Consider the following 12,402-nt stretch of genomic DNA (forward strand, 5'->3'; position numbering starts at 1 on the left):
CTCTTCCCCCCTCCCAAGAATGCAAAAGAACCAATAAATAGCAGGGAAAATTGCTGTTATTAGGAAAAGTACAGCATGACGGCAACTAGTAACAAAGGTTCTAGCATAAAATTCCATTGTTTCATGATAGGTGTCAAGTAAAGAAGGGCTATAGGTATGCAGTACAATGTGTACAGTGCCCAGCACAAGAAGAAACTAAGAACATAAGAGATGCCATACTAGGTCAGACCACAGTTCCATCTAGCCCATATTTTTTTATCTCAGTGGCAGAGAGCAGATACAAAGGAAAAGGGCATATCATACTAGACTGGATATATCCAGAATGATACATAGTCTGCCCCTCTTGCCTCACAGCTTCCAGCACTTGGAAGGCTAGGAAGTCCTAATTTGGATGCTGAAGTCCTACTGCTGTGCTGGCCCATGACCACAATTCCTGGGCACAAGTATACAAAAGCACAGCAACACAGATTTATCTCAAACCGCAGGAAAACTTCATAAATGTAAGGACAGTGGGACATGATGCCAAGGGAAGCAGTAAAATTTCCTTCAGTGTCCAAGAAGAGGTTGCTTAGGTGCCTGTTGGAAATGGTTTAGGACTAGCATATTCTGCATTTGTTTGTGGGGGGGCAGAAATGGAGATTGGATTAGACAACACTTGAGGTGCTTTCTAACCCTCTGATTCTATAATAAACATACAATAACGTAAGTGTTTTTCAAATCTCGCTGGAAAGCACAGATTGAGAAGAAAGCCCAACGTGAAGCCACTGGAGTTATAAGCACTGTTTCAGTCAAATGCAGCAGTGGGGAGGAAGTGACAATCAGCTTTCTTCTCAGCAGTAGATCAGATCAGTTAAAGTAATTATCTATGGTTAGGGGATGATACTGGGTTGCGTCTCCACCATGCCAAAAAAAAAAAGTTCAGGATCTTGTCCCTCCCAGAATCCTAACACAAAATGAATGAAGCTGAAGGTGCCACTGGGCTTGTTAAGGTCTTTTCAGGATTTGTCTCCTTTATGTGTTTCCGACAGGCTTATCCGCTTTTGTCAGCAGTACTGCAGCACTTTAATTCTGGATGAGAGAGCACAGATCACATCAATACCGCTCAATGGATTTACTGGCAGTTAATGCTGAAAAGCAGCACACATGGCTGGAGACCACGTACATACACATCCCAGTGTTCTTCAGGCTCCTTGTGCTACCACCGGCTCAAAATCTGGGATTTGCAGTCTTATCCCCAAGGCAGGCATCCCACTAGGCAATGTAATTAGCTGCAGTCTACAGATTCCCCTGAAGACCTTACTTAAGACCTGATCTGAATTGTTTATTCAATACTAATTGGGGAGCCTAGGGCCACTACTGCTGGAGGACAGAAAAAAAAACACAAGCAAGAGGCAGCAGGAGGGTCTGTACTCTGCTAAGGTGTCCTGTTGGCAGTGTTTATAATAGAGCCTGGCCTTTGTGAAACGGCAGTCATGAATGTAAGTTTTACGTATACATCTATTCAATCTAAGACATGTCCAGATGTTCTCTTATCCTCTCAGCTGCAGGCACATTGAAACCAAAAATAAGAGCCTGCACTTGCCCTTCAGCTTTGTGTCATTTTGCAGCCTATGTTAATAGAGCCTGACGTGTTATCTAGATTTAACCTCAGACCTTAGGAGGTCTGTGTGACAGCTTTGAGTCACCAATCAGCTATATTTTTGCACACCTTGCACATAATCCAGCGGCATTTTATCTTACCAGCATTCAGGCAGAACAAAAGGGTTTTCCACACTCAGGTGCAGAGACAAGGTAAGGTGTACCGCTCAGAGTGTAGACAGCCAAGGCAATTGTAATTATGTAAAGCAGTATATGCATACACAATACTAAACGCCTCTGCAGTTCAGAAGCTGTACAAAAAGACAGGCCTTTTATTTTGAGTGTGCTTTTTATTGCAAGGTATTCAATATATGAAACAAGCACTGTACAATTATTTCTTGCATTTGCCTCAGAGTTTTCAAAAATGCTCCGAAGTTTATGCACATGTGTGCTAATGCTTTTCCTCTTATTTTTATTTCTATAGTTAAGTTATTTACTTAGGACCTTGATCTAAAGCCTCTGGAAGCCATTGAAAAATTGAGAGCCGTAAGCATGTCTTTCCACAAATAGAGCAAAACCAGTGTACTTTAAAGAAAAACAAAAAAACAAAAACAAAACAAAAAAAGGAAAGAAAGTAGGAGAATCCCTAATTGCATGCAGTACTACCTAAGGACCAAGATAATTAAATACTGTAGATTTTGTTACGTGCCACAAGAGGATGTTTATCTGTCATGTAGAAAAATCTTCAATTTAATCCACAGTTTGTTTCGCAACTGTTTGGAAACAATTCCAGCTAACTCTCTTTTCCAAGGTAATATTATTTTCCCCTCACAAGCAAGTCACAAATTAAAATATGTGTAAGGAAACATGTAATTCTAAATAAGGAAACACTGAGACTTTGTGTTTTGCTTGCACCTGCCCTGAAAAGAGAGCTGTGTGAGGACTGACAAATAAAAGTGAAACAGATAGAAATTTGTAATGGTTCCATTTATTAATACGTATATCACAAATACTCACAATATCAACGCATTCTTGTTGGCATGCTAGACAGAGGCATCATTAAAAAAATCCTATTTTTTTAAAAAGGTTTTAAACTTTTGCTTTCCCCCAAAAATATTTCTTATGCTTGGTTTTTGTTTTTTTGTTTTTTGGTTTTTTTTTATTTTTGTTTTTTGTTGATTGATTTGACAAGTATTTGGTGGCTGCAATTCCAATGCACAAGAAGAGAAAAGAAAAGAAGAGAAAAGAAAAGAAAGGAAACAGAGGATGAAGGCCGCAGTACAGCAAGGTTTCATTAGTTCATAGTTATCTAATAAAAAAATAAAAGAAGCAAAATTACCGCCTTCATAGTAAGCAACAAAACAGCTTAATAACAGTATCACACAGGTTCAGGTTTAGAGGCAAAATGCACTAGACAAAACCTACACACTAGGCATACAACACTGAATAAGAATCAAAGATGTAGAAGAACATCAGGAATAACAGTTCCCTTCAAGCACAACATTTCAACATTATTTTTCAAGTATCTTTATGGTATGTTACTGATTTCATTTGTTTTGGGGAAGGGGACAGTTGTGGGGGAAGATGAAAATCTTAGTAAAGCAATTAACAAAATAAGAAATTAAGATTAACCCAAAAGAATATATATTTTATATACTGGTTTATATGTGTGTGCAACATTTATCAACCATGGTGAAAGGCTAATTATGCCCTCCAGTCACTACATGCACAGCCTGATCAATGCTGTTAATGAATTACCTTTGTTAACTTACAATGCAACTACTGTATGACCAAGAACATACATACAGTGCCATCATATGCAGAGCCTTTAAGATGGACTTCTAGATGCTGCATGATTCAGGCTACTCTTTGTGGCACAATGGTACTTCACGGAATGGTACACTACGCATGGTACGGAGCCTAGAAGATGGTTTGTGTGTGTGTGTGCGTGTACACGCATGTGTGTGTGTGTGTGTGTGTGCTCACACAAGCATGCACGCTTATGTGTGTATGCGTGCATGTGCATGTATGCGTGTGTGAGTGTGTGTGTGCTGTAACATTCTTTAAAGTCTTCCTTGATTTCTGCAGTTCCTGATTTTGAGACAGGCTCTGTATTTCACATCTCTGAAAGAATAGGGAGAAAGAGATGGGGTTGGGGGGGAGGGGGAGAGGTGAATAATTTAATTGCAGATCTTCACAATAGAATTTTTCTCTTCTTGATTTTTTAATAAAATCTGAGATAACAAAGCTTTCATACACTGTATGTTTAAGTGAGGTTACAATTGCCCTTTTTTGCCAGGCAGAACACTGAAATTAAGAAAGAAAAAAATGCATTAAAACATTTAGCTATCCAAAATGTGTTAACTTTCATGGGTAATGAAGAGCAGAGCACAGCTACTGAACTATCTTGTCAACTGCATACTGTATTAAAAAAGATAAAGGCTCACCTTGTTAAACCATCTCATACTGATTGGCAGTAATAAATCGGGACAGACAACAGGCCAGCAGCATTCCAATCAACTGAGGAAAAAAAGTCACAAAGAGTTAAGGGTAATTGTAACGCACAATAGGCGTGTCTACACGAGACGCTAGAAGCTCAGTAGACTAATTCTACTGCACATTAACATGCCATGTTAGCTGTGCTAATATGTAGTAGAATTAGTCTGCTTCACATTAGCTTCGTGAAAAAGACGTGTGTTGGCACTAATGCGCAGTAGCACTGATTATGGCACATTAAATTAGTCCCTGTTATTACAAGCACTAAACTTAATACGCCATAATTACAGCACATTAATGCACATGTAGACATGCCCAGTGACTGCCAAATAAATTCATTGATACCAGCTTTTTGAAAACGGAGATATGTCTTACTTGAAAGCAAATGGTTTATGTTCTATATTTGTCATATGCCAACAAAAGTGCAGGTCTAATTCAAAAAGCAATGAGAAAAAGTAACACTCACCTTTTCATCAGTCTTCCCACCCATTTATAATCAGAAACCCACCTTCTTACTTCAGTGATTTTTACTACTTTTTATTCTAGTGTATACTGCCCGGCCTATGGGAGATTGAGCTGGATTTATATATGGCACATGAATCAACAAACACTTGAACAACTTGTAATGGGTCTACTGTGTCCCATCACTACTACCAAGGTACATCCCTGAAAGATAGCAGCCTTGGAGATTGGAGTAATGAGAACAGAACTTAACCTGCAGAATCTTTACTACCGACTATTATGAATACACAGGAAAGGAATTTACTTGACTCCCAGGCCCACAGGGAGCATGCAGAGCAGGTACACTTAAATGTAAACATATAGTTAGCAATAAACATCCCTATTAACTAAGAGGCACCATTAGAAGTGGGTTCAGTGGAATCCTACTCATGTCAAAATCCAGTGTTTCACTTTCTTTACAAAAGTTATGTAACTTTAAAGATAAGATGGTTTGAAATTTGGAAATGCAGTGCTGATGGGCTAGGCAGTAGTCATTGCTATGCAAGCCCTTCTCCAGTCACTCTGAGCTCTCCCAAGGCATGGCATTAAAATTGTGTGCCTTAACATTTGCAAAAATACACGCAGTGAGATCAGCAAATCACTAACAGCCTGAAAATGGATCCATTAGAAAGGATTTTTGTATATTATTATTAATCTCATAGTAGTTTACTATTTTACTCATTGCAATTTAGTGTTTTTGTGTATAGACCAATGGTATAATACACTGCAAGTAATTCAGCTGTGCTTCCCACATCGGCACTAGTCAACTAATTAACTCATGAACATATCCATATTGTTGCAGTTCATAACCATGTGCAGAGGTGAAGAGAGAGGACTGCCTCTGCAGAAATATCAGCCACTCTCTGACTTTGTTCCAAGGAGTTACAGCTACTTTTGCCAAAGGGTGGTATGTCACAGCTGCTGTACCTCATTCATTCATGTCCAGTGGGCATCTGTTCAGGGCACCAAACAACTCACTTTTCATATTTCTATTTACTCCATGTGGAGCATACCAGAAAGAACTGATTTTTAAGAATGTAGGCCAAAATATGCTAGCAATAAAAACTTTTCTTCTTCAGATGAATTGCACAGCAGGCACCCAGCTAACTTCTTGCTGGTTACCCTTTCAAACTGGCTTCTAATTCTGTTTTATCTTACTCTCTCAATCCTGCAAAGAGTTCATCAGTAACTGCCACTTCTCCTAACAAGCTGATCACTCTGTCCTTCTTCTGCCCTAACCCTGTGTTACATTCCCTAAAGTGCATTTATGACCCCTGAGAATGAATGTATAATCCTACCCATAAGTGATACCGATTCCTAATATCTAAAACTCTTTAGATGACACTGTCAAAAGAAAGCAGCACAACACTTTGTTACTTAGGTTTCAGATTAGTTGACATCAGTACTAAACAGATTTAGCCATGTTTAAAGTTAACATGACCACCACTGTTTCAGCAGCACCACGATTTCACTTCTATTAGCATAAGCATGTTTGATTTGGCTAAAAACAGAAGCACATCAAGCTGTGCACATAGCTAGAAGAATTTCCACAACCACCCTCTTTTCCTCTTGCATATACATCTGAATCAGAACAGTCAAAGGTTCTAAGGAAATGCTGATTTATACATAATGGGTGTGTCTATACAAGATGCTTTACTGTGCAGTAGATTAATCTCTGCAGATTAATCTACTGCACAGTAAAGCAACAGCATCTACACATGCGCATCTTTTATGGTGCAGAAAGTTAGTCTACTGTGCAGTTAGCTACTACCTGTAAATACAGGCAGTAAATTAACTGCATAGTAGATACCGCACAGTAATACACGTGTAGACAATGGCCGGAAGCAAATTTGCTCCCAGTCAACCCCAACACTAGGGGACCTCCCCCAGTCCTGGTGCTACTCAGCTCCCAGCTCCCCGAGAAGGTGGGAGCTGAGCTGTGCCTGGACGGGGTAGCTCTCTGCCCCCCACCCCATTCCAGCACTACTCAGCTCCTGGCTCCCTACAGGAGCCAGGAGCTGATTAGCATCAGAACTTGGAAGCTCCCTGCTTCCCCATGCAGCCTCGGGTTGGCTGGGAACTGTCCCTTTTGCGGTAGCTCCCAGCCAGCTCCAGGGTATACAGGGATTTCCCTGAGGCTACTTCTGTCTTGTCCCCCAGAAGGATCCCCTGAAGCCTGGAGCTGGCTGGGTGCTGCCCCAAAAGTGGGGCAGGTTTTGCCCAGTCCCAGGAGCATGTGCATGGGGCTGCAAGAATTCTGCAGTGACAGCTGTCTCCCAGCCTCATGAACATCAGGATCCCTCCCAATGTGTATGGGGCAAGGAGACAGCTGCCACTGCAGCCAGCAGATCTCTCCTGGCTGCATGTGCATGGGGACCAGTTTCATGCTCTGTGCCAGCCTGAGGGCTAGCACCATAGGGAAGCCTGGAGCTCCCCTTGGCTCATGCAAGGGGCCAGAGAAGGATAGAAGTAACCCTGTACTGGGCTGCTCCTAACAGGGAGCATGTGTACGCTCACTGCACAGCATTTTACTGAGCAGTAAGCCTTTATAGCATCAACTGCATGTGTAGACATGCCCAGTGTATCCCAAACACATGGCTTCTGCCCAAACAGAAGCAAGTTTGTGCAAGATAAACTATCCGTAGTGCCTAAGAACATCTCAACTTCATAAGGACTGATGTTTAAGAACAACTTTAATTCTCCTGAACTCGAGTTAATTTTCCCACCATGGATTTGTGCACATCAAGTGACAGGGTTAATCTTAATTCAGGTATAGACTAGACTGAACAGAGGTTACAAAACACACCCAATATGACCCTTATTAAAAACCACAGCACTTGAACTTTTCAATATTTTCACAGCTGCTGAAAGAGATTTGGATGCCAAATCACCTCTTCGGCTTTGAAAACCCCAGTCTACATCAACAGCGCAGCCTAGCAAGGCCATAACTTTTACCTACATATGTTTTAAGGTTTGTGTTGAGGGAAATTTGGTCTCTGTATGTGAACTGCTCCCCTGAGCCACAGTAAGGATACTAAGCTACTAGGGCCTTGTCTCCAACACTGGCAAGCAATAAATGCTTTAAAGGCAGAGTAGAAGAAATAGGGCAAGTATAGAGTGAACCATCCTGTCATACCCTCCCAGGTCCCATCAATCATAGGTTTTGGGATGTCCTAAACCCATGGTTGCATCTCTACTTGTTGTGTTTAGCAGCCCCTTCATAAATTTGTCTAATCCCTTTTTGAACCCAGTTATACTACTGGTCTTCACTACATGCTGTGGCAATGAGTTTCACATGTTAAATATGTATTATTTGCAACTGAAATACTTCTCTTTCATTTTATTTAAACCTGCAGCCTAATAATTTGATTGGGTGCCCCCTAGATTTTGTATTTGGAAAGATAATACACTCTTGACTTTCTCACACCATTCACGATGTTATAGACCTCTGTCATGTCTTCCCCTTCCTCCCTCTCCTCAGTCATCGCTGCTCCAACCTGAAAAGTCCTAGTTTTTTCAGTCTCTCCTCATATAAAGGACAGACTCGAGCAGTCTAAAGTTTTCACTCTGTTTGGCAAGCAATTAATTGGTGTCATGTAGGATGCTTGCAGACGTAATCCCCCCCCCAAATGGCGCTTTACTTTAAACACGGCATGTTTCCACGCCAAATCTGCACATGCCCAGAAGAGGCAGCGCATAACTTCAACCTGGCTCGCCTGATGTCTGTAAAGATCAAGCGCTTTAATGCGGCTTTTTTCGGCTTTTCTATCTAATAGCTGATTGAAAGCACCAAAAAGCCCTGCTGAAGTGCCAGATCTTTATAGACACTGCAGAGCCGGGCTGAAGTAACACATTGCTTCTTGTGGTAAAGCACGGGATTTTTCTTTTCTTTTCTTTTTTTTAATGTCTGCAAGCAGCCATAATGTTATCTGGCTGTGCATTATGTCTCGATGTTTAAATATTCCAGTCTCTATGGGGGTGATTTTATCAACTTGGCAGTTTGTAAAATCCTATTGAGAACCCATCACATTCTGCAGCTTTACTACTCAACAGGGCTTTGAAGGCTTCCACTGCTACTTTATGTGATATTTCTTTCTCTGAGTCTCATTTTTTTCAAGAGCTATACCTCTTGTAATGCTTCCTGATATATATATGTATTTGCTGCATATTTCCTTCAAGGTCATAGAAGCTTTTACATACAGAACCAAACAATGTTCTAAATGGGTTCTGGGTCCTGGCTGGATCTCCCATTACTTTTTAATATTTGCGGGTTTTATTTTATTTTCCTCAGTTTACATGTAAGTTACTCCTGAGCTTTATTATCTTTTTCACTGTAGTAACATTGAGTAACAATGGTAGCATGGCTGGTCCTCTTTATTTTCATTGTACTAATTCCTCTTCAGATCCTAACTGATTCCTTGCTGATCCCATAATGGTTTACTTTGTTTGCATATGGGACTTGAGGGGGAGAGGGAAAGAAGGATGAATGAGCACGCAAGTACATGCACACACAAGTGCACAGGCTTTCCTGCTTCTCCACATGCCACCCACAATGAGATTTCAGCAGTACTCCAAAGCATGGAAGAGCTGCTACTTTAAAAGTCACGAAATTGAATGTATTCAAACCTAGACTACCACTGCAAGATACCAACAAATCCAGCATGTGTGGTCTAAATTGGGCTGATTACGTGGGCTGGCCACAAACAGAATGTAATACAATCAGTACACAGTACAATTCACAACAGTATAACAGAATGAATACTCAAATGGGACATGCATCAAAGGGCATTAAAGAATTAACTAAAAAACAAATCAAGTTGTTAAGCCAGTTTGATACCTTATATTTTTATTATTATTAACTGTACTGTGGTAGTGCCAATGGACTGATCAAGGATAGGACCCCATCATGCCAGGCAATGTATAAACAGAGTACAGACTCCCACAGAGCTTACAATCTAAATGTACTTCATACAGGGCTTATATCTCACACATGCACAGAAAAGGAAGACCCATTTCATTTGAATGGCAGTGAAAACAAGTCATAAGGAGACCATTCCTCTAGTTTTTACTTGTGCGGTGCTAAACAATCATGTATTAGCTCCAGAATGGTGTGTATATATGCATACCAAGCCAATCACATGGGTACCAAATGTAAGAGGGGAACAAATAATCTATAATTAAACTGTAAAAGCAAAGTATTCATTAAAAAAAATAGGTTCCAGATTTCTACCACAATCAGGCTTCATCACAGCTTTCTTCCTGTATCAGATTTTTGGTGAAAAGGGGAGGGCAAGATGAGAGGACACAGAATTCTTACAGACTAGTAATATGTCCCTCTTGTTCAATATCTTCATTAATTGTTCAATATCTTCATTAATGATCTGGAAGATAAGATGGAGTGTACCCTCAACAAGTTTGTGAAGGACACCAAGCTGGGGGGAGTAGTAGATACACTAGAGGGTAGGGCTAGGATTCAGAGTAACCTAGACAAATTGGAGGATTGGGCCAAAAGAAATTTCATGAGGTTCCATAAGGACAAGTGCAAAGTCCTGCACTTAGGACAGAACAATCCCATGCACTGCTACAGGCTGGGGATCAACTGGTTAAGCAGCAGCTCTGAAGAAAAGTACCTAGGGGTTACAGTGGACAATAAGCTGAATACGAGTCAACAGTGTGCCCTTGTTGCCAAGAAGGCTAACAGCACGATGAGCTACATTAGTGTTGCCAGCAGATCAAGGAAAGTAATTATTCCCCTCTATTCTGCACTGGGGAAGCCACATCTGGAGTACTGTGTCTAGTTTTGGACCCCACACTATAGAAAGGATGTGGACAAGTTGAAGAGAGTCCTGCGGAGGGCAACAAAAATGGTTAGGGGCCGGGGTGCATGACTTCTGAGGATAGGCTGAGGAAACTGGGCTTATTTAGTCTGCAGAAGAAAAGATTGAGGGGTGATTTGATAGCAGCCTTTAGCTACCTGAAGGGTGGGAACAAAGAGAATGGAGCTCAACTGGGTTTCAGTGGTGGCAGATGACAGAACAAGAAGCAATGGTCTCAAGTTGCAGCAAGGAAAGTTTAGGTTACATGTTAGGAAAAACTTACTCACTTGGAGTGTAGTGAAGCACTGGAACAGGTTACCCAGAGAGGCTGTGGAATCTCCATCGTTGGAGGCTTTTGAAGTCCAGCTTGACAAAGCCCTGGCTGGAATGATCTAGTTGGGGATGGTTTGATTAGATGACCTCCTGAGGTCCCTTCCAACCCTAATTTTCTATGATTCTTATTCTTACTTCTGCCAACCAGTGTTGATTGTTTTCTATAGATTGTCTTCAATAGATCTGATTGTCTTCTGTGCATTTCTGGTAATGTTAAACTTTTAGTAACATACCCTGAGAAGTGAACATTTATGGAGACCAGTTTATCCAAAAAGTAATTGACAGAAGCTACATTCTTAACCTTACATATTTTCTGTCTTCTCAGAAGTGCTATATCTATACTTACTATTTCTCTTTCTATTTCTAGTTCTATGGTATTTCAGGATTAAGAACAAGAATGTGAAAGTCCCAAGCTCATAGAAAACAGCTGTTTAGCTCAGTTGGTTAGAGCATGATGCTAATAAGACCAAGGTTACAGATTCCGTCCTTGGATGGACTAGATGATCTCTGGAGGTCCCTTCCGGCCTTACTCCTCTGTATCTACACTTGCATTGCCCTCATCTCTGTTTAAGAAAAAAAATCTCTCTCCTCATGCACTCTCCTGAAAACTTCGAGCATGTGCCTGAAAAGAATGTGATCATACCAAGAATACCAGTAATCTGAAAATGGTGGCAAATTTTTGGGATTCAATGGAAAACTAAGGCCACTCATGATGAAGGTCACTCATGATGAAGGTTGGTACAGCTGGATCAATACCCTGCCAGTCAAAGATTAACTAGAAACTTAACTTCCAGGTGTTCTGTGTTTACAGGTGGTTTCTGTTCTCATATCCAGGTATATATAGACCATACCATTGAAGTCAAAGTGAAACAAAACTCTTAGGAAGTCCCTACAACATGTTCACAACAACTGACTTGGATGACTACACAGTCCGGTGGGTGGCGAATTGGCTAGAGGGTCACACCCAGAGAGTCGTGGTGGATGGGTCGGTTTCGACCTGGAAGGGTGTGGGCAGTGGGGTCCCGCAGGGCTCGGTCCTTGGACCAATACTCTTTAATGTCTTCATCAGCAACTTGGACGAGGGAGTGAAGTGTACTCTGTCCAAGCTTGCGGATGACACAAAGCTATGGGGGAGAAGCTGACATGCCGGAGGGCAGGGAACAGCTGCAAGCAGACCTGGACAGGTTGGACAAGTGGGCAGAAAGCAAATGAATGCAGTTCATCAAGGAGAAATGCAAAGTGCTGCACCTAGGGAGGAAAAATGTCCAGCATACCTACTGCCTAGGAAATGACCTGCTGGGTGGCACGGAAGTGGAAAGGGATCTTCGAGTCCTAGTGGACTCCAAGATGAACATGAGTCGGCAGTGTGATGAAGCCATCAGAAAAGCCAATGGCACTTTATCATGCATCAGCAGATGCATGACAAATAGCTCCAAAGAGGTGATACTTCCCCTCTATCGGGCACTGGTCAGACCGCAGTTGGAGTACTGCGTGCAATTCTGGGCACCGCACTTCAAGAGGGATGCAGATAACCTGGAGAGGGTCCAGAGAAGGGCCACTCGTATGGTTAAGGGCTTGCAGACCAAGCCCTATGAGGAGAGACTGGGGCACCTGGACCTCTTTTGCCTCCGCAAGAGAAGGTTGAGAGGCGACCTTGTGGCTGCCTATAAGTTCATCA

The 12,402-nt window shown here is 41.6% G+C and overlaps 1 protein-coding gene across 6 annotated transcripts in view; it reads right to left on the minus strand.

Annotated features, from left to right (window-relative positions):
- Positions 1 to 2,546: 2,546 nt before the first annotated feature.
- TSPAN7 (tetraspanin 7) overlaps positions 2,547 to 12,402 on the minus strand; it is a 147,215-nt gene continuing 137,359 nt past the window's right edge. For 4 of the 6 annotated variants that reach the window (XM_006015650.3, XM_025205186.1, XM_025205181.1 and 1 more), the window contains exons 7-8: positions 4,026 to 4,098; positions 2,547 to 3,702 (exon numbers count right to left, since the gene is read on the minus strand). In XM_006015650.3, coding sequence (XP_006015712.1) covers positions 4,030 to 4,098 — 69 coding nt within the window. In that variant the 3' untranslated portion in view covers positions 2,547 to 3,702; positions 4,026 to 4,029. The other 2 variants (XM_025205165.1, XM_025205171.1) reach the window with 2 other exon arrangements.

The sequence above is a fragment of the Alligator sinensis genome, unplaced genomic scaffold, assembly GCF_000455745.1.
Source record: "Alligator sinensis unplaced genomic scaffold, ASM45574v1 scaffold243_1, whole genome shotgun sequence".
Taxonomy (NCBI): Eukaryota; Metazoa; Chordata; order Crocodylia; family Alligatoridae; genus Alligator; species Alligator sinensis.